This window comes from Grus americana, chromosome 1 (assembly GCF_028858705.1).
Source record: "Grus americana isolate bGruAme1 chromosome 1, bGruAme1.mat, whole genome shotgun sequence".
Taxonomy (NCBI): Eukaryota; Metazoa; Chordata; class Aves; order Gruiformes; family Gruidae; genus Grus; species Grus americana.
Window position 1 is genome coordinate 22,624,667 of NC_072852.1, and position 22,727 is coordinate 22,647,393.

General features: G+C 43.1%; 1 protein-coding gene and 1 long non-coding RNA gene across 2 annotated transcripts; one reads left to right on the plus strand and one right to left on the minus strand.

The window, feature by feature from the left end:
• Positions 1 to 101: 101 nt before the first annotated feature.
• LOC129203588 (uncharacterized) lies at positions 102 to 4,629 on the minus strand. The gene is made up of 3 exons (XR_008576085.1): positions 4,137 to 4,629; positions 1,865 to 1,955; positions 102 to 223 (listed from the first exon to the last, which is right to left on the minus strand). It is a non-coding gene; the product is annotated as an uncharacterized LOC129203588 (long non-coding RNA).
• Positions 4,630 to 6,299: 1,670 nt separating this feature from the next.
• SELENOO (selenoprotein O) lies at positions 6,300 to 22,006 on the plus strand. Its single transcript, XM_054818238.1, has 9 exons — positions 6,300 to 6,894; positions 8,296 to 8,499; positions 9,440 to 9,620; positions 13,109 to 13,239; positions 13,646 to 13,926; positions 14,286 to 14,436; positions 16,366 to 16,551; positions 17,601 to 17,757; positions 18,439 to 22,006. Exons 1-9 carry the CDS (start codon positions 6,308 to 6,310, stop codon positions 18,631 to 18,633), a joined length of 2,073 nt encoding a protein of 690 aa, XP_054674213.1. The 5' UTR covers positions 6,300 to 6,307; the 3' UTR covers positions 18,634 to 22,006.
• Positions 22,007 to 22,727: the final 721 nt, after the last annotated feature.

A 22,727-nucleotide genomic window follows, 5' to 3' on the forward strand; every position in this document is an offset into this window, starting at 1 on the left:
AAGTAAATCAATATTACCATTACTTTAAAAAAAGTTAATAAAAAGATCCTGTATTCATACTGATAAGCTGTATTCCAGATAGATAATGCACCAGGTGAATAGTCTGTTGATTGTGCACTTTGTCAATCAGTGGTCCATACTTTTTGACCAAACGTGTGAAGCGAAGTGCAGTCCTTTTTCCTTCATCAGGCAAAGTTCCCTTCGGTTGCACGTGGAGCTGCATCTGCAAAGAAGTGCTGGGTTAGCTGTGTAGGTGGAAGAAAAAAAAAGGTTAAATACTCTAGTCAAAACCTGCCGCTGGTGCTGGCGGATGATGTGCTGCACAGCACGTGTGCTGCCAAGCACTGCTGGGTCAGGCAGCCTCAGCTTTGCACAGCCGCACACATGGAAGGCAGCTGCCTGCTGTCAGAGGGTATTGTTCACCAGCGTTATGTGCACACTGCCGGCCTGGGTTGTGTTTATGATGTGTCTTTTCTATACTGAACCAAATTAAAAAGCATTGATTTTTGAGGTGGATTAATATTGCCTGGGTTTCCACTGGAAGCTGTTTTTCTGTGTGTATTGTAAAATATCTAAAAGGCACTGAGAAATATATCGTTATCTCAAAGTGCCAAGCAGTAGTGGAACTACACATGGAAAAGAAACAATACACTGTCACTTGTGTAACTTTAAGATACTCATGTACTTATTTCCCTGTTTCTTTCTAAAACTGAAATAAACTTTAATTTTAGATGTGAGTGTTTTGAGACTGATTTTATTGGGAGCCTTGGGGGGTTTTAAGTATTTGCAGAGGGGTCACTTCTCTGGCTCTGATGGACAGACAGACTTCAGCATGGTGCTGAGCCCTTGCACTTGGCTGTGGAAATGCGCGTGGAAGAGATCAACTACAAGGCACGAGTAGCTCCAAAGACACAAAGCAGAAATTGGTCTCCTGACTCTTCAGGTGTAAAAATACAACTGCTGCGCATGTCCCCGCAGCAGCGGGTCTGTTGTGTCCCTTTGTATGTGAAGGGGGAGGGAGAACAGCTGAAGTTGTTCAGCAGGTCCTAGCTGGAGAGGCTGGCGAGGGGTTGTCTAATTCTCCCCTCCCTTACCACAAATGAAGCTTTGTGTACTCTGGGGAGGAGACAGCAGCAAAGATGGAGCTGGCCTTATCCTCACTCCCAGTAGGGAGAAGGGTGGCAACTGGGGCATGCGTGCTCTTCTCCATCACAAGACCTTGCCCTTGGGTCCTGCTGCCTGGCTCTGGCTCCTGCTGGGGTAGCTCCGTGCTGGGGGTGGCCGTGGCGACACGTGTGGAAATGCTGACTTTTGCTTGTTTGATGTTTGGTCTGTTGGTTCATTTGGTACTGTACGAGGAAGCTCTAGTGGTGTCAGTTTGAGGGGGGGAAAAGATGCACGCTACCGTTTTCACACTTGCCTCATCCACAATACTTGATGCTGATGCATCAAGACTGATGCATGAGGGAAAGTGGAAAGAATCAGGCTTAATCAGACTTTAAAAAACAAAAAAGAAAGCCTTGTTATACACTTCTTTCAGTTTCAGTAGGTTGTGTCCCCTTCCAGCTAAGTGATATTCTTTCAGTGGTAAAATGTCCCTGCTTTTGGCTACGGAGATGATTCACAAACTAGGCAAAGTCATAAAGACCGATGTTGTGATTAGAGTGTGGTGGTTATTAACGTGCTGTGTCTCTGCAGCACCTGAGCTGCACACCTGCTCAGCAGGAGCGTTTGTACGCTCCCTGGAGCTGTGTGCAGCCAGGGCTGGCAGGACCGCTTGGTGCTTTACCTTTGAGGAAGTGCAGCAGGTTTCTTGGTGTGCACCACCTGCCCGTGAGCATCTCCCCTCCACCTCCCTGCTTACCTCCCTGTGTTCCCTCTCCCCTCGTGATCACAGCCCGAGTCCTTTGGAGCCGAGACCCAGTGTTGTGGTTTTATTTCGCCTTCTGACTTAGCTGAAAAATACAAGCAATAGTAATAATTTAGTGCCATCTACCGACTGCAGATGGTTTACCTGGTATGTCTGGTTTTAAGTGGAGGTGTCGACTGGAGCTGAGGCTATTCTTCAGAGAGGAAGGTAAGTGTGCATACCTCCGAGAGGTTTGGTTTTGACTCACAGATGTGGTACCTAGTATTAACTGAAGCGACACAAAACAGGAGCATCCTGAATAATTACTGACTTTAGTACACACCCATTTCTCTTACTTCTTGTGATTGTATTGATGCTTGAGAGGCAGATTCTCACTGAATTGGCAATAATGTATTAACCTTCACTTAAAAAAGTTAAGTATCTGCCAAAAAGCATGAGTACATTGCTGCTAGGGTACTTTATGGAAAATACAGAATTACATTGCCAGAGAAGAACATCCTTATTAGACCTTAATTTTACTATTTTGTAAGAATCATAGTTTTAAACCAATTGAAATTAGTGTGGATTGCTTCATTTGTAACATTTCACGGATAGGCTTAATTTGCCCATCATATAAGACCCAACCTCAGCAGACCTTTACTTTCATTCTTCTAGAAGTTTAACATATTTTTGTTTGTTGTGTTGAGGGACTGCTGCTCTTCTAAGGCAGCTTGAGATTCTGTGGGCTTCTCACCCAAAACCACGTCTACTGTGACCGCTTGGGCAGGCTCTCAGTGGCGCTCTTTAACATGAGGCAGAGTGGGAGGACTCGGGGAACCTGCAGTAGCCTTGATGGTTCATCACGGTTATCAGTAATTTCTGCCTGGCCACTGCATAGATTTCTACCTCTCTGTGCACAGACAGACCACTAATGGTGCTCCTGGGCATGTGGTGGTCAGACCTTGTCCTCCACATCCTCTCTGAGATGCCCAGGCCTGTTAGAAGAAGGCTCGTGGCAGGCAGCACTCCCATGGCATGGACTACAGCTCCGTGGTGTGCCGAGGTGTGCTTCCCCTCTCCCGACCAGTTACCCGTGACATAGCTGAGTCACATTGTTTATTGACTGGTGAACACACTATGAGGAAACTAGCAAAACAGAAAAATAATCAACAACCCAAGTACCATACCACTGATCAAGTTATGTATTTATGCACACCATAAGGCACAGCTGTGAAGTTACAGGCTCTCAATCTCAGATCTGATGACTCTCATGCATGGCCAACCCTCAGTGACAGTTTTGTAAGTCCCAAGGTGCAGGTTCATCCCCCCACACCACGACATACAGCCAGAGACCTGATGGAGCGAGCCCAGTGGGTTGTCCCAGGCAATGCCTTCCAGCCTCCCAGGGCTTGAGTCTGCAGGTCAGTGTTGCTACCAGCCGTAGGCGTCCACACTCCTACCATTAGCATGAGGCCTCTGGTCTTCAGAGCCTCATCCTTCATTCTTCAGCATCAGGCCTCACTTTTTTGCCACCTCCTCTCCTCCACCCCAATCACCGCCAAATAAACAACCTGCCCCTGATTACTTCCTCCCCATAGGCCCTGGCTTTGCTGCAGCCATGCCTAACCGGGGTACCTCTGATGCCATTACCAGGCAGTTGCAGCCTTACACAGTGTTACTGGCAGGAGTACCCACTGTGGGCAGCCTGGCTTCCCACAACTCCCCTGTAGCTGTCCCGTTGGGTTTAGTTTACCTCCTGCCATTACTAGACAGAGCTATTCCACATTAGCCTCGATCCCCATGCGAGCTGACCAAGTGCTAACAGGACCTTATCTGGCAGTTTACATACTGCAGAGCAGCAGCAGAGGCACTTGTCACCCTTCTGCCAGCACTACTGTGGCCTCTGCTTTGTGGGGCTGCATGCTCCAGTGGGACCTCTTGCTCACAAGCCACCCCCTGGTCTGCCTGACCCCCTCCAAGGACATTCAGACCATTCTGGGTGCTCGTAAGCTCAATCCCTTCCAGCTGGAAGCCATCATGACTGTTAGGCTAGCAGTGCATGTCAGATGTTCAACTGGGTATGCAAGTACACTCTTTCCTTTTGAAACAAGCAAAGCATATCGAGAAGGATAAAGAACAACATAACTTCTATCATAACTAAAACCAAGTACAGGATTAAGTGCATTAAGTGCTGCATAGTAGGAGCTTTCAGAAGCCAACCCATGGATATGTCATACCAACAATGCAGAGTTCACCATTTCAGTCTCCAGTTCTGACAGATCCTTACTTGCCAAGGTGGTCCTCAGGCTTGCAACTTGTTGTCTGCTCTCTGGTTTCTTGGCTCCCTTCTGTATGCCGTCATGCTGTCTGAATGCCTCATCCCAGTGAGGTCTCTCAGCTCATAGACATCATTAGTCCCTCGGTCTGGGACAAAACCCTGCTTTTGAGAACAGGCAAGTATGTACACCGCCAACAGATGCAATGCCACATCTCTGGTCTTCTCCGGGAGCCACAGAGGTCATGTTATCCTCCCACTCTCCCATTACAGGTGAGGCAATGCATACACAGCCTGCACCCGTGTTCCCACGCTGACCTGCTTCACCGACGTGTGCCACTATCCTCCTGTGGTCCACAACCAATTGCACGGAACTAGTACATACGTTTCATTTAGTCGTCCATCTGCAACAGCAGTTGGTGAAACTTTCCTTGTAATATGGGACCTCTTTGTCATACTAGCCATGAGAACAGAGCTAATCCAACTGAAAAAAGCTCTTGTAAGAGCTAACAATTGAGCTTGAGTACAATACATAGAAATATTATTGAATTTAATCCCTTATAGTTTGTTGGTTTGTTTTTTTAACTTGGCAGTTGCTTTCACCACGTGCCACATTTGGTTATCCCAGGTAGTTATCATTGCTGTTGCATCAAACAACAGGCCGAAGTTTGTTACCCATTTACTTCTTGTATGATTCAACGTTGCTGCCATTTTCATAGAATGAATCACAGAATGGTAGGGGTTGGAAGGGACCTCTTGAGATCATCTGGTCTAACCCCCTGCTCAAGCAGGGTCACCTACAGCCGGTTGCCCAGGACCATCTCCTGACAGCTTTTGAGTATCTCCAAGGATGGAGACTTTGCAATCATAAGAGAGGCACAACCTCTATACATACAGGTCACGCTCTGGATGTATTCTTGAATGGTTCATACCTCACATATCAATTCCCCATCTTACAGGATTAATATGGACACTGTCCTACAGGGTTTGTGGATACTTGTGGATGGTATGATTTTAGTTTTGGATCTGCTTGGTGGCCAAAACTAAATCTGCACCATCTGAACAATTAAGAGCCCATCAGGCAATACAGCTGCACCCCCCTATTATCACACTGGTTGCAAAGGTGCCATTTGTATCCCATGCAACTTCTGTGGCTGACCCATATTGGGATCCAAGGTGAATATCTATTTTATTAGTGCCAGCTTTTTGTCCAGTCTGTGCTCTCTTACTGGTGAAGTCAGTTAATACAAACCCTCCTTCAACCTCATCGAGGGGCCCACGTAATCAATTTGCTGCTGCTCAAGCGGTGCCTGCTTCCAGGGGTCAAAAGCATAAACCAACATGGATTTACAGTTCACAGAATGGTTTGGGTTGGAAGGGACCTTTAAAGATCATCTAGTCCAACCCCCAAGGTTGCAAGGGGTTTCTATCATCCACATACTCCATGCCCCTGGACTTCCACAGAAATTGGGATTTAAAATCCCTATTTTTACAATGTATTCAGCCTTTGTTGCACCCCCTGAGTCTTCTCATGACCCTTCTGTGCTTTGGTACCATAGGGGTACTGGGACGGAAAGAAGGGGTCTCCAGCTGCACCTACCTTGTACTCTTCAATTACTACCCTTGTTTCTGTTGTACTTTTAGATTGGCACTTCACTGACTTGGGGACTCCTGCAATCACCTCACTTTCTGAGGCAGCAGCACAATACAGTTTTCCCTTGGACAGATCTACCTTGAACTGAGACAGGAAATTCATTCCTAAAATGTTTGCCCTCCTCCCCCCCACCCCTTTTACCAGAATCATCCACCCATCCAGTTTATCTTCCCCTACCCACAACTGGGCTTCTACCTCATCTTCCCCTTCCCACTCCCATTATCCAGATGGATTTAGCCGAGAGTGAAGGACCTCGAAATCTAATAACATCGTCTCTGATCCCATAGCAACCGGCTGCCCCTCGCGATGCCTCCGGGTGAGCTGAGCCTGCCCCGCCGCGGGGCCGGCTTTTACACCCACACCCGCTCCCGCTCCCGGCGCTGAGGCCGCTCTGTGCACCCCCTGCCACCTCCCTCCCTCCCACACGCCGCCGGACCCTGCCTTGCTACGTCCCCGCCCCTCACCGAGCGGTGGGCGGGGCTCTCCGGCACCGTGGCCCTGGCCCCGCCTCCGTCCCGCACGCAGGCGGATGGCCGCGGCGCTGCGTAGTGGCCGGCGCTTTTCCCTGCTGCTACTGCCGGCGGCGACGGGTCCGGGTCGCCCAGGCCGGCTCGGCTCCCTGGGTGCTGCCATGGAACAACCCGCCGCTCTCCCGGCGCGGCCGGGCAGCCCCGAGGGCGGCGCGCAGGCAGGCGGCGGGGGCTGGCTGGGCGCGTTGCGTTTCGACAACCTGGCGCTGCGCTCGTTGCCGGTGGACGCCTCAGAGGACGGCGGGCCGCGGGCCGTGTCCGGCGCCTGCTTCTCCCGGGTGCGGCCCAGCCCGCTGCAGAACCCGCGGCTGGTGGCCATGTCGCTACCGGCACTGGCGCTGTTGGGACTGGAGGCGCCCGCGGCCGATCGGGAGGCGGCGGAGGCCGAGGCGGCGCTGTACTTCAGCGGGAACCGGCTGCTGACGGGCTCGGAGCCGGCGGCGCACTGCTACTGCGGCCACCAGTTCGGCAGTTTCGCGGGGCAGCTGGGCGACGGCGCCGCCATGTACCTGGGTGAGGTGCTGGGCTCCGGGGGCGAGCGCTGGGAGATCCAGCTCAAGGGCGCTGGCCTCACCCCCTTCTCCCGGTAAGGCCCTGCGGGGCGGCCCGGCCAGGCCCAGCCCGGGGGGGGAGCGGGGCGGCGGGGAGGGACGATGCCGGGATAGCCCGGTGAAGCCCGTTTTTGGACGAGTTGCTCCTCCATGCCCCCCTGCGGGGAGAGACTGGGAAAGGGCCTCCCTGGGTGCTAACTGCATTAGCACGGTGCTTTTCCAGCTGGTTTTGTGCCGAGGGTCATTCCCCGAGGCAGAGGTCGTCTCTTAAGCCCTCGTGTGTGTTTGTTTTATCTTCGGTGCAGCAAGTGTAATGCTTAAATGCCAAACCAGAAGGTGGCAAAATTTTCCTCTGGAAAGTAAGGCTGTAATTGCATCTCCTTCAGGCGGTACGTTACCTCGGTCCCTGGTTATCCTCCTCTGAGGTTTTTCCCTACTTAGGAAGAGGCAGACAGTGATGAAAGTGGGGAGAGCAGTGTGTAATAGCCACCTGACTGCTTGTTGCCGTATTGTCCTATGGCCCACACAAACGGTATTTAAAATGCGGGTGTTCAGTTTGTGCTGCCGGTCCTTCTGCTTGCTGCTGGCAGTGCCTTCCCTCTGTCCTTCCCGGCTGTGGGAGGGAATGGCATACTGACCAAATCCCTGCAAGGGATGGATGGCTATCTGCATTAGCTGGTTTAGTCTGCACTGCTTTAAATCTTTCAGGTCACTTTTCCCACTTGCATTTCATATATTTTCTGTTCCAGCTGTACACAGGCTCAATAACACCTTAGTTTCATGCACATGGTGCTCTGAAGACCTTTTTCAGGTCTGTAAAGGTTAAGGAAATCCCAGTGAAAATCCTAGATATGGTGGTAGCATTGTAGGTCTGCCCTGGGCAGCTCTCCTGCTTCCCTGTGGCTTCTGCAGTGCTGGGAGCGTGGGCTGAGAACCACCCGTGCCTGTGCCATTTACTTGATATCTATTAAATAAGCTAGTTTGATATCTGCTGTCTGTTCAGGTGTTTGGTTTTTTTAATGCAACTGCCATGCATGCCTGTATTTAACACCCCATTTCTACATTGCTTACCCAGAAAGATGAAAAATAATACTGTTTTTCAAGAGGTATAACAGTAGCCATTTCAGTAAGAGGAAACCAGTGCTTTATTATATAATATACTTGTCCAAAACTTTTTTGAAAGACTCTGTTGCGTCAATAAACACAACAGAGTTAATGATTAGAAGAGATATGTGTAACTGGAAGGTTTATTTTCTTTGTCGGTTTAATCAAACTTTAACAGAAATTTGAAGGTCCTGCTTTTGTTCTCAGATCTGCGACTACTTTGACTGTGGATGGAGTGTGTCACTTCTGGGCTTTTGTTTCTCCACTGCTAAGGGGGAGACAGGAGTTCCTGCCTTTATGGCCTGAAAACTGTGCGTGTCTTCTTGTTGCAGACAAGCTGATGGTCGGAAAGTCCTGAGGTCAAGCATACGGGAGTTCCTGTGCAGCGAGGCTATGTTTCACCTAGGAATACCAACAACAAGGGCTGGAACATGTGTGACATCAGACTCGAAAGTCATCCGTGACATATTTTATGATGGGAATCCAAAAAGTGAAAAGTGTACAGTTGTTCTGAGAATAGCTTCTACATTTATAAGGTAGAAGACTATTTTGTTGTTTTGTTTTGTTTTTAAAACCAAGCACAGCAGTCTTTTAAAATACCAAAAATACCATTTTAAGTCTATTTCCATAACAGTGCCATTTGCATGTTTCTTGTTCTGGAGGCTTGGAACTCTTGGAAGCTGCTGCTCTTGTCCAGCAGATGGGATGTGCTGGTGTCTTTGCACCCAGGCAGATAAGCACTAAGGATGCGAGCCTGGTAGAAAGAAGAACTAAGTTCTGCAGACCTCAAGAGGTTTTTCATGCTTATGCCCACCCAGAATACATGCTTTTTTATGTTGGTAGTGGTGGTGGATTATAGCTCTACCCTTAATTCCAAAGCTATTCTGATGTAGTATTGTCAAAGTTTGGGTGTACTTTCCCTGCCTGAGAAGTGTATGAGGTTCCTGCTCTGATACAAAACATTAGGAGTTTCAGGAAGTTGCATTGCTTCTTGTAAGGTGATATAATATTAGAGGAGGGGGTGGCATAAGGAATAGGTACAGGTACATGTATGTGTGTGTGCATGCCTGTGTACATGTGTGTGTATATATATGTGGAAAAATCTCTTACACACGTGATACGCAAGCTAGTGTTTTAAATAAGTCCTATTTCATTATATTTACTCAGGATAAGAATTTTTCTGTAGAAGTGGTTGTAAGAAACTAATGAGCTGGTCTTCAGTACTGGCTAGGGTCTTGATCTGTCAGTGTAGTTACATGTGGATGTGTGCACTTCCTTGCCTTGAGTCACTGAGCCTCCCTAGGTTTGCTGTAGGTATCTTGCGGCTCTTTTCTCTCACTCAGTTGAGGGATTGGTGTTAAACTCAAGAGATGCTGTGTTATTGCAACAGCAGTAAATGTTTTTACTACATGTACTATTAACTTCATTTCACATTACCAGATAATACTAAAACATGTTTTTATTATTTGAAAACAGATTTGGTTCTTTTGAAATCTTTAAACCTACCGATGAATACACAGGACGCAAGGGTCCCAGTGTTAACCGAAATGATATTCGAATACAGATGCTTGATTATGTGATTAGCACTTTCTATCCAGAAATCCAGGAGGCTTATTCAGACAACAGTATTCAGAGGAATGCTGCTTTCTTCAAGGAGGTAAGAAAGCTCAGATTATCTTCGTAAATCCATAGCGGTTGTCTTTAGGAGCTTCATCTGCAAGCACAGATGACTGAAGTCGGTTAATAACTTGTATTGTCCGATTGCCTGAACTATTCTTTGGAGAAAACGCTCTTATTAATAGAGCTGCTTATCAATGAAAGCAATATTGACAGTGATCAAACTAATGAAAGCGGTTTAACCTTTTTGATAGTATATCATGATTTCTCTGCTTTGGGAGAGCTTCCCAAGACTGGTCTCCATTTGCTGAGAGTGTTTTAGACTGCGAGGTGGAATTCTGGTCCGACTGTAAGATGATGAGTTGACGGTACCGAGACATCACTTGCAAGGCATCATCTTGTAAAATATTGAGAATGTTGAGTTACTTCCTGTCTCATTTTCCATATTACAAACAGGAATGTTGACTGCCAATCACTTTAACTTCAGGCTTTAGAATTTAAATGTTTAAAGGCAGTCAGGCACTGCGAGGGCTTGCCTGAGGAAGTTGCAAAACCTCCAACTTTGGGAATGGGAAGATCAGGTGAGAGAAATATGTCTTAGATGTGGTGTAGTATCAGGTTGTTCTGCAGTGGCCCAGAGGAGAGGCTGGGTGATTTCTGAGACCCATTTTGAACCCATTTTCAATTACTGTATAAATTTAGACCTTAAAAATTACAGGAGATCCATAATAAAAATCAGAACTATAACATTAGTAAGTGTAGAATTGCTGTATTTCTAATTGAAGTAAAATATAGCTAAATTAATTGGTATCTAAACTTTATCTCCTGTATATACTTTTTGCCTCACCGATGATATTGTATTGCTGTTCTTGATGTTGCATTTCTATTGCTATATTCCTTTGTCTCAGTGAGCAAAGAAAGAATTTGGAGTGAGGGAATAAGATGCTTCTCTTCGTGTTTTAGTGATTACTATATAATAATGTTAGCCTTGCAGAAGGCATCCAGTTTGAAATTACTGGAGAACTGTAATAAAGGCTCCGATTTGGATCACCTGAAGTTCAACTAATGTTACAACCCAAATCTAGCCAGTAAACAGAATAATGTAAAAATACCACAGTCCAATATATTTAATTAGTCTATGTAAAAGCAGTCATGATGCTTTGAAATCTGAAATGATCTGGTAGGGACTGAGGGAATGGCTGCAACATAATGCATGTTCATAACAGACCAATAAAGGGTCAGAAGGCAGGCTTAAAATCTGACATTCTCTAAATTTTGTGGGTGTTGAATTTGTGTTGTGGGGTGGGTTTGTGATTTTTTTTTTTTTTTTCTTTAACACAACCTGTGCATAGTTGCATTAGTCCTTCAAAAGCAGGGTGTGGTGTAGTCCACCACTGGCTGCCGAAGAGTTTAACTTCACTGGACAGGCCTTTTGTGTTTGAACGATCGGAGTTGATGAGAACTGTCTTGTCACCCACAAAGTGCATGTCTAGCTCTGTAGTTGATGGCACGCTTACTTTGATGGCAGAAAAGCCGTGGGACTTGGGGATCTTTGTGGACGTGTGTGTGTGTGTGCCCAGTCCTGCCTCTTGCAGCTTTTCCTGGCCCATTTACTACTGGTTTACTCCTCCCATCCTGGCATCCTTTCTTTATTGCCCCCATCTCCATTGCTGTGTGTGTTTGTTGTGCTCCTCCAGCCTGTGCCTGTCCGTGCTCCATGTGTGTGCTAGCATTGCCTCCCGATGTTTTCTCTCCTCCTTAGTGGAGACTTCCTATTCCTGTCTCCATCTGAAAAGCATGTCAGTCCCTTACCTAATTTGACAAACACGTCTATCTTTTTTAATAGTGGGGAAGTGCTGTGAGCTCAACTCTGATGTGTTTTATCTTTCTTTTTCTGTTTTGGAAGAAATGGAAGAAAAAAGTATGAGTGATAGCATTTGACACCGCTGTCTAGAAAGTAAACACCATTTTCCATGCTTCTCAAATAATTTGTAGGTGTTATTTAAATTTAAATGAGCATGTCCTTGAGATAATGCTCTTATTTATATATACACCATACTTGTTTTCTAGCATGGCCAGCAGTAGAAAAATGTGATTAAAAAGAATAAAGGTCAAAGTGAGTGCAAAGCCATCTCTTTTTAATCAGTATACACATCTCTGAAGCTTTACGTGCCCAAGCTTTGCTTGCTTTCAGGTGTTCTCATTAGCAGCATTTATTTTTTATCAGAAGACTGGCAGCGTGTGATGCATTCCTACAAAGACATCCAGCAGTCATGAATTGCCTTACCGCTGGCGTGCTTTCATCCCAGCCCTGGTGGCCTGGATTTTTTTAAGTTTTGCCATCATCCTGGCTCAGAGCCGTTGTGCAGGGTGTGTCTCCCCTACTGGTTTATGGCATGCTGGTAATCAGTTTTGGACACATGTAGCTACTTGGAGTGCCTTCTCCTCTGCTAACTAGCTTGGTTTTGTTCAACCTTAATACAATGCACTTACATTGCATTTGGGGAGAATAGTTGCTTTAAATTTCTGTGCATTGATAGCTATTTGGGAAGATGAGTGATTTTTAGTTATGAAAATAGTTTGATTTAAAAGTTTTGAGCTAATGACTACATAAAATTTTTATTTACAGCAATTTGGTAAAGTATTTAGAAACACCCAGGCTTATTTAAAAGCCAGGTTAGCTTCCTGAATTTTAGATTTCATAGGGCATATCTAGTTGTAGTTGGCAGGTGGGCTAATTTAATTAAATAACTAGAACTATTTTAAAATATTACACTATTTATTTGAAGAATGAGGCACATGCAGTGGTTACAGTCAAGGATTCCACAACAATAACTCTCAGTTAAGCAACTGAAAAACCTCTGGTGAAGCATGCGTTTGAAGAATTGCATTTAAATAAAATTCCTGTTCTTGGAATATTTTTACTTAACTTTGTAGCTTTTTTTCCACTCTCAGCAAATTAAGGGAAGTGCTTATCAATGCTAAAACTTCTTAGCAGGGTATAATTTTTTGTGTAAACCAGTTGACTTCCTGTAAATCACTCCTATATACCAGGTAAACCAAAAGACTAACTTTACATTTGGCTTTGTTGCACATAGTTAATTTTATTTCTTAGGCTTTGCTTATGTTTTCTCCTGCCTGTAGTTAAAGGGTCTCTAAAATTAGTAGTAAGCAAAAGAATATGTTTGTGTAATGTCTAGAGTAGTAGGCAAGCCTGGTGTCAAACAGTTTACCTTACTTCAGTGTTCTGTCTGCAGTACATTTTGAAGCTGTCCAGTTGACTTGCAAGTCAAGTGTGGAAGGAAAGAAGAGGAAGCAAGCAGAAATGGGGGAGTGAGAAACAGGGCAGTCGCTAACAGGAGGAAAGAGGCAAACTGTCTTTAAGATATTTCTGTGTATGGCGTACTGCCAGAATCAGTTTCCATCAGAGCTGTAGAAAGATCAGTTCAGACTAGGAAATGCTTGGAAATACGTGAATGTATTGGAAATACATGGTGTTGAAAAAGGAAAAAAAAAAATCTCTTTTAGATAACAAAACGGACAGCAAGATTGGTTGCAGAGTGGCAGTGTGTTGGGTTTTGCCATGGTGTGCTGAATACAGATAATATGAGCATAGTTGGACTGACCATTGACTACGGCCCTTTTGGATTTATGGACAGGTCAGTGTGGTATAATATTTGAAAAGTGCGTACGTATTTGCTATGTAGAACAATCCTGATGTTCATGATTGCTTTAATATTTTAACTGTAAAGTAAATTTATGAACCCTCTCTATGGCAAAATAGATTAACTTAGTTCTAGTTGTCCTGTAATTCTTCTTTTCAACTTCTTTTTAACTGTATTCACAACATCTCTAGCTGTTAGACTGTTCTTGTAGCCTGTAGAGTTTCTGTTTGTGAGGGTAGGAAAATATCTAATAAGGTAACTTTGGGAAAAGAATCAAAAAGGAGTGTTCCTTTTCCAATTTTTTAGTTTCCTAGAGGAGACTAAAATAATAAATATGATACTTCTCACAATATTGGTGTCCAGATAACTAGAAGAATGCTAACAATTTCTTCATTTGTAGATATGACCCTGAGCACATTTGCAATGGTTCTGATAATACAGGGCGCTATGCTTACAACAAGCAGCCAGAGATTTGCAAGTGGAACCTGGGGAAGCTTGCAGAAGCTCTAGTTCCAGAGCTGCCCTTGGAAATAAGTGAACTCATCCTGGAAGAGGAATATGATGCAGAATTTGAGAAACATTATTTGCAAAAGATGAGGAAGAAACTAGGCCTAATCCAGCTGGAATTAGAAGAAGATAGTAAACTGGTGTCTGAACTCCTTGAAACCATGCATCTCACAGGTTGGTCAGGAACACCACAGTGGGTTGTTGTTTCATAGCCCGTCAGTATTTTACAGTCAAAGCAAAATATAGGTTTTGTCTTGCCCTTACAACATAGCAGCCTTGTGCAGGTACCTTGTCATCTGAGAGAAGAGCAAGAAGCTGAAAAATAATTACCTTCTTGTGAACTGTGTTCAAGGCAGTCATTGCCTTGATAGAAGGCTCCCTGTGTCTCGCACTTGCACCCTCATTGAGGGAGCAGTTTATTTCCCTATTCAGAGAGGTGACCTGTACTGCTGCGCAGGGTGGGTAGGAAGAAAATATCAGACCTGTTTTCCTGCTGATTTATTAGTTGCGTTACTCAGAGTTTTCTTTTTCAGGTGGAGATTTCACAAATATTTTCTACTTGCTGAGTTCATTCTCAATAGACTCTGATCCTTCAAAATTGGAAGATTTCTTAGAAAAGCTTACAAGTCAGTGTGCATCTGTGGAAGAACTGAAAGTTGCTTTCAAACCACAGATGGATCCAAGGTAATACTCTTCTTTACCGAAATGCTTTTGGCCCATGCTTTTAGTTTGATCATAACCACAATGAACTCTGCACGTGGTGTAATATTTGACTAAATAATCACTGCATTCTGGGCTAAGTATAACCTAAATGCACGCTTTGGGCTCTGAAAACTGTGGTGCGATACGTATCCCATTTGATGGGTTAAGTTCTACAGCTGAGCTGCTCCAGGCATGGAAAAATGGTAAGTTTTGTTCAACAGGTGCTTAGGATAGGGATTGCAGCGTTTTTCACTTTTTAGGGCAGTGGAAAAGAGGGAATGAACCCATGAATTTGCCTTTTTTTTTCTTTTTTCTTTTTTTTTTTTCCTAGCATCTTCCCAGATGGGGGGAAGAAATTGCAGTGGGGATATTTTGGATAGGGTGTTGTGTCTTATCTTCCCGCCCCCTCCCTGCCCGCCCCCCCCCCCCCCCCCTTAGTTAATAAGTGTTCCCTGAAGGTAATGAACCTACTTTTTCTATGTGTTGATATCACAATTAGCTTGTGGAAAGCAGGGAGTTGGGAAGATGGGCTGGTGTGAAACTTGTTCATACAAGTTTGGTGTTATGCCAAGGTGGTTGGCTATAGTAATCTATAATTTTTGAGATATTACTGATTATTTAAGTTTTCGTGATGATACAGTAAAATGAAAGGGAACTAAATTAAGGTGGTGGATACTGCTTGTTTAATTAAAGTTCCAGGTTTCAGCTACTTTGAAATTGTAAACAGGTATCATGCAATATGAGGATAGCTCGTGTGACAGATAAGACAATGTTTTTTTTAAACATGATTTTCAGGCTCAGAGGAGCGTGAAAAGTAGCCATAAATCATCTTTATATGGATGTAAAGCTTTGCAGGGCCATAGTCCTGTGTTAATGTGAGTACGTAACTGATTTTTGTCACAGCACTTGGATATCACAGAGCTGGGCACATCAGATGTGTAAGTCAGATTTGAATAGTAATTTTGAGTTTATATAAGCTCAAAAATCAAAGCACCTAGCTTATCTCTGCTTATGAAAAGTAGGAAAATATAGTCTGCTATAATGAGTAGTCTGTTTTGAGGCCAGGGAATAATGTTTCTTTTCTCCTTTGTTTATAAATGCCTTCATAGAAGGAAATAAAAATACACTTGGTGTGTTTTGATACGCTGCAACTTAACGCTCTTTGGGTTTTTTATTTTACTTTTTGCTCTAGTGCACTTACTAATCCAGGAAAAATAAAAGTTGTCTAGCATGGTATCGAAAATAAGGTGAAGCTATTGTACAGCACCAGCTAACATAGGCAAATGTAAAAAGATACAATCCTAGTCAAACTTGCAGCAAAATAGCCTGGATATTGTTAGGAATTTACTACCACAAAGCAGTTCTCATTTTATGATTTAGACTGGCTAAATAAAATAAATAAATAAACTGTTGTCTCATATGATTTAAATGAAGTATCTTTCCCCATTTGATTTGGGGTTTTCTTAGTACTGGTAAGATTAGTAGGTAAGATTAGGATCCTTATTCTGCATGCTGTTACAGTATTAATGTTAGGAAAAGAAATTTAAAAAACCCCAACCCTATGGATTCTGTATTATCTTGGTACCTAAGTAAGATCAAATTTCAAATTCCTTTCGAAGTTCCAAGGGTGTTTTAATGAGAATTGCACATCTAAGCCCAACTGGTAATTCTGAAAATCTACTGTCTGCACTTCGGGTACCATGGGAATGTGAATTAAACACACTGAGGAAGGGGAGAGGAACAGTAAATTTAGTATAACTTAGTATAAATCTTTCTGTTAATTATAAAGTACTGTTATTTAACTTCTCTAGAGAAATCATAGGTTATTGGGAATGTTTTCATATCTACTTTATGGTTGCAAAAAGATGGTTCTTGACAGGCAGCTCATCTGTTTGTTTCTCTTGTTCCCAGACAACTGTCAATGATGCTAATGTTGGCTCAGTCTAATCCTCAGCTGTTTGCATTAATTGGAACAAAAGCTAATATAAATAAAGAATTAGAACGCATTGAACAATTCTCTAAATTGCAGCAGTTAACGGCAGCTGATTTACTAAGCAGAAATAAAAGAAACTGGAAAGAATGGCTGGAGAAATACAGGTAAGGTTTGTCAGTATTCCGAGCAGTGTATTTGTTCTGCATTTTATTTGAGAACAGCATGCCTGTCTCACAAAAGACACCCTGTCTCAAAGTATATAGGTTGGGAGGGATGTGAGGGGCATGCAGCTCCAAATATTAACTACTATAAGATCAGTATCTGTGTTGCTGTGAAAGTTCCAGGGCACCTGAGTATTTTGTTTAGTAGATTTTGGAGAGGGGTGGGGGTATATAAATCACCGTGCATCAAATCTAGTATTAAAAGTGCTTTGAGAATGTTGATTCTAGAAGAGACTCATTTCATTTGTGACCTATTAAGTGCTCAATAACTGCAGCCAACTGGTCTCAAGTATTTTATCCTTTTACATTTTTTTTCCTGAGAGAAAAGTCTGTGTATAGAAAGCAAGAAGTATTCTTTATCAAAGAGTAACATGGCCAGAAAAAAAATTTCCAGACTATTCTAACAAGCATGATTTAAAATCCTAAAAACTCTGTGTTGGCAGGAATTTTTCTATAAAGAAAGTGGTGTCTGCTGCCTGGATTAGGTCAGGACTCCTTTCCTCACCTGGCTGCCTGTGGTCTTGTTCTCCAGTGGGCCTGAGAATTTTAGCAAGGATTCCTGCTAGTGGGTAGATCAATCTGCCTCTGTATTGTATCCCTTTGCTTTTAACAGAACATCAAAAGCTTTAACAAATAAATATGTGTAGAAATATTTAAGCCACATTCTGAATGTGAAGGGTTTTGCAGAGCAATGCACCAGTGTGTGTGTGTGTTGGGGGGGTGCTGGGGGTGTCTTAATCTGACTTTTCAGAGAATGTGCAAGGTGTGCCACTTCCTCAAGCCTGGTCAGGACCTGCTAACGTCTGTCATGCTGCTTTTAAATGAAATGGTGTTTTGTAATCTGTTGTGCTGGATTTTATAAACCGAGAGGATTATAGATGGCGTAATATTTATTAAGAACTGTAAACTAAGGATCTCAAGACAAGGAAACGGGTCAACTTTTCCATGTGGATCTTGAACCAAACCAGTTGCTTTCACTTGCTTAATTTCAGGGTCCGTTTGCAAAAAGAAATAGAAAGTGTTAGTGATGCTGATGCCTGGAATACTGATCGTGTGAAGGTCATGAATTCAAACAATCCAAAGTATATCTTGAGAAATTATATTGCCCAGAACGCCATAGAAGCAGCTGAAAATGGGGATTTCTCAGAGGTATGCTATTACTACTGAACATCTCTCTAGGTTTGTGTGGATATATAGTCTGTTGATGACGGACATTATGTTAGGCAAGATTCATTCTGGCGTCTCAGGCAGTTAGGGGATTGGGAATTTGCTGGTCAGACGGTCTGTAGTATTTTTGAGGGAGCCGTGATTTTGATGACTGCAGAACAAAGAAAGGAACTGAAAATCTGAATCTGAACTTCACCAGCTTTTGTAGGCTGATCCCAGGACAAGGCGCTTACCTCTGCTTTTACTGTCTTATACATGACACTTACCATGGGAGGCAGTTGGGGATGAATTTATACTTGTTCCGTGCTGTGCTGTTATCTTTTAAAAGTCCTGGCTTTCACCTGTGGAGTTCAGTATGTGGGTTGTTACATGCAGAATATGGGAAAATTATTTTATTTTGAGAAATTACATAAGAACTTGTATTTGAGACTTGCATTTCAAGTTATTTGAGCTTGAGTTCCATACAGATACACAAACTCAGAGAGTTATGACTTCATAGTTTTCTGTTTATTTGATATGCATATTGTTCATCTATTTAATATTTGGCTTGTCTGGAGTTTGTGTCTTAAATACACTCAACCGTTATTTGGTGTGAGATTCTTCTCTACATGATTCTGCCTTTACCTTCTACATTGTCATAATCGTGCTATCTTTTTTTTCTAGGTAAGAAATGTACTGAAACTCCTGGAGAATCCATTCCAAGAAGCAGAAGGCTTCAGGGAGGTAAAGGAAGATGCAGAAGAGGAGGGAGCAAGTGCTACAGCAGCTGCTTGTGCTCAAGAGACCAGAAGCAGACTACCATACTGCAGTAAACCTCCACTATGGGCTTCAGAGCTCTGTGTTACATGATCTTCGTAACTGCCTTGTTTTATTTTTTGCTGTAAACTGAAGACTCTCATCCTCCTTCAGCAGTGAAGAATTCAGCAAGGCAAACATCAAAGTGCTATTAAGTTATCGAGACAACCCTACATTTGGATGCATCTGCAACAGTCTTCAGCTGTGCTTGATTTGAAGCACTTGTGGATATTGGAACAAACCAATGACAATCGACAGTCCATACACATCAGTAATTTAAATGTTTTGAGACTGAAAGTCTTCCCTTTATTCATATTGCATTGCAAGTAGAGCAATATTTTCTGTTGAAGCAGGCTGAATTTCGAACATCCAAATGGAGTTGTTATGTGAAGACAAAAATAGCGAAAGTCAGGAATCTGATCTGTTTTTGTCTGATGTCTTAACTAATAGTACTTCTCACGTTTATTTACTGCTTTCTCTATGCAGGGACTTGTAGTCCTCTAACAGAGGAATAGATTCAGTGTTGCTTGTTTTAAGCTATGTTTCATTTAATTAAGTAGCTCATTTCTTGTGAACCTTCAGACTGGTTATCTATTTTTACAGAATTTATGCAGGCTAAGGTGGGGTGAGCACTTGAATGTGGTGTTTTGTTTTTAAATACAATAAGAGCAGAATTAAGGGAGACTGTGTATATTTGCACTTGAAAATCATGCTGGTAAAGTTTATTCAGGTTCAGTATGTTTGCATACAACATGTGTAAATATTTACTAAAATCATGGATGCAGTTTGTCAGCTGATTGACTCTGGCAAGGTCAGTTAGCCAAATCAGAATGAACCTTAAACTACCGCAGTACTCAAATCCAAGTTCATTGTCTATATATTTGTGTACTCTTCGTAGAGTCTCCTTGTATGAGAAGCGCACAGGTGGGGCACCTGTTCGTTCACACTGGTCCATGGGATTCTTTCATTCCGCCTCTGGTCTTGTACTGCTTAGTTTGCTTCCATGGTCTTTGAAAATCTTTACACTGAAAGTTGCTGTTCAGGAACACGCTGTTTGAGCATCTGTAAAAGATGATAGAGGATATGGGAGAAGGATGGGAGCTGACTTGCTTGCAGGTTACTTATTGATAGTATTTCATGTCAGCAAAAAAAAGTCGTTCCGTAGTTAGCTATTACTTACCTTTCTAAGCTTCTTTCTAAAGGACTCTACTACTGATTCAGATACCTGAAATCTTGGGAAAAGTTTGATTTAATGCAAAGGTTTCTCTCTTCCAAAGAGACCGCTGTCTTACACTGTGAGTTTACGCCTACTCTAGTAAATTCTTCCTCCACCTCTGTGCAAGCTTGGTATTAGCTCAGGTTGAATTGTGCTCTTTTAAGTCTTCCTCAACATACGAGCTGTGGAAAACCAGGGAGAACAGCTGGGCTACTGCTTATCCATCTGTGCTAATAATGAATTTGTCCTCCTTGCTGCCACAGTAAATAGGTGATGCTTTGAATGTAAACATTCATTCTGTCTTGCCTTCGACCTGGAGAAACTGATGCTGGATAATGAGTTGTGACAGACTAGAATCTCTGACAAAGACGGCGCTTTCTGTGACATTTCGGAGTCCTTGCGGAAAAGGACAACCTTGAAGGTGTATTTACCTAGTCCATGGAAGAATGGTGTAGTTGAACGGGGAAGTACCTTGAAGAAGTGGGCAACAAGTGATGGGAGCCTGTGCAGCTGGCTGTCTTCTAGAGATAATGCGTTTTTGTAGGTGTTTCAGACCGTCATCGGGGATTATCCTTCCTCTGCACTCGGGGGTACTGGAACGAACCATTTAATGGAAACTTGAACAGAAAGTCAGTGCTGGATAAAAAGGACTGCGCCGGGGAGGGACAGGGAAGGGAAGTGTGCTGGAAGTTTGAAAGATGCTTCAAACATACCCCTGACAAATTTGCAGAACCAGTGGTCTCTTACGCTGTGCCCAGTCCAGAAGGGAGTGATGGGGGGCACGTTGCTCCAAGCTGATCCACAGAACTCTGTGCTGATTTTGGTTCTCAATTTATATCTTTCGTTTTGAGAGGCAGAGGGGAACAGTGTTTTGCAGGAGCTCTGCCCAAGCTTTTGTCTTACCAGAATGGTCTAAAAAGTAATGATTTTACACCACGCTTAAGGGATCAAGTCTTTTTAACAGCATTCTGATATTAATTTGGGGGGGTTGAGTAGATCTTTATTAATAATGGTGTGGAGAAGGAGAATGATGATATAACCCTGTGTTTGGACATAGGAGAACTTGAATTAACTACCAAATTATTTTGCATTTAAAGATACATTTTGCACTTACAATGCCAAAATCATGGAGAGAGACTTCAAAATAACTTGCTAGCAATTTTATCCTTAAAAAGAGAAATTGAATGTAACAGTGAGGAATGAAAATGTGGTGTCATTTCTTGCTAAATACATTCTTTGCTTACCTGTAGATCAAGTGCAAGAGGTGTAGAAAGCTTGAAATGATGAATGCAGACTCTTGGTGTGGCTGCTTTGGCGTGCCACTCAGTAAAGTTGTATTTGTAATAGATGTGGTGTGTTCGCTGACTGATAGAAATCCTAAGAGGGTATTCGCGTAGTCTTAACTGTGCTGACATTCAACTGCTCGGTTTCTCAGTGCATGCAATAATATTGATGCTTTGGGTTGGAAGAAGCATGATGATCAGAAGCCACATGGAAGGCCTGTGCTCTTCTAGCACCCTCATTTCAGAAGACGGATAGTAGTTTCAGCTCTGATGATAATGAGTTTCTTTTGTTCTTGTTCTGGAGTAGTGTGGAAGCAGGAGGTTTTTCAGGACAATTACACCAAATTTTGTCCAGGTAAGAACATTATCTCTAAGCTTAGTTCTTCAGAGAGAAGGGAATACAGCTTGTAACATTTGGGAGTCTACATACTTGAATCATAAATTGCTTCTTGATTTTTACAGCTTGTATTTGCAATAGGAAAACCTGAAAGTAATATTTCTTATTAGTCAAATATTCTACTTATTTAAAAGCCATGGACTTACGCTCAGAATGAATTGGTGACTCTTCATGTCAACAGCTTTCTCTGGAAACACTTGATCAGACTTTAATCTGTGGCTGTACAGCCTGAACTACCCTTGCATAAAAGCAAGTGTACCCAGATTACAAAACTGCAGTGAGAAGCTCTTGGAGACGTGTCTCTGGGTAGTCTCATGTGGTAGTGGGACTCCACTTATGACTTCAAAAGATTTCACCATAATTCTGCTTCACGAGCTTGTAAATCTACAATTGCTGAATGTTTTGCTGTCAGCTCTTACTTTGGAATGGTTCGTGTTGTGGATTTGTGTTTGTTTTGGGTTGGTCTGTTTGGGTTTTTTTCCAAACAAGTGCTATGGCTTTCTTTTGATTCTTTTATTAAAAAAATTAAAAATGCAATTTTAATATTCTTGTCTATACCTATTTCCTGGAAGAGCTTTGCTGTTAACCATACTGTGCAGACTTCGTTTCTTTAGAAGTATTCGCTCTGTGTTAGCATCAGATGGCCAGGTCATATCACAGAAAGCTCACTACGTATTTTTGCTGTGCTTTGAGGAGTGAATTATTGCAGGTACAGTCTCCTGCCTCACCAGTGATTTTGGCAGTGTGCTTGGAGCAAGGTGAGGACCTTCACCTTTTTCAGAGAAACCTTGCTTTTAGTTACTTGGCCATAAAACCTGTATGCTGACCCGTTTTTAATTCAGTGATGTAAGGAAGAATAAAACCCACCACCTGATGTCAACAGATACAGGATGTGATTTTAAACTCTGCTTAGAGAAATAGGCCTTTGCATAGAAAATGAAGATGCATTTTGTTTGTTTAAACTTGATTTTATAGTTTATGCAGATAAATTTTTTTTAAAAGACATCAGTGATATCTTAGAGAGTGGGACTCTTCAGAGAGGAAACATCTAGTACAGAGCAAGTTGGATGAGATGGATGCCTGGGCATGTGGCTGCATCACACATGAGGAAATGGTGATTCAGGAGGTAGCGATCTGTAAATTTGCTCTGCAGCATTTCAGACCTCCTCTTGCTGCTGCAGTCCAAGTACAGGGGACTTCCCTTCCAGCTGTGAGGCCCTGAGGCTCGCAAAGTAATTCACTGGTGAGGGTTACTCTCTAC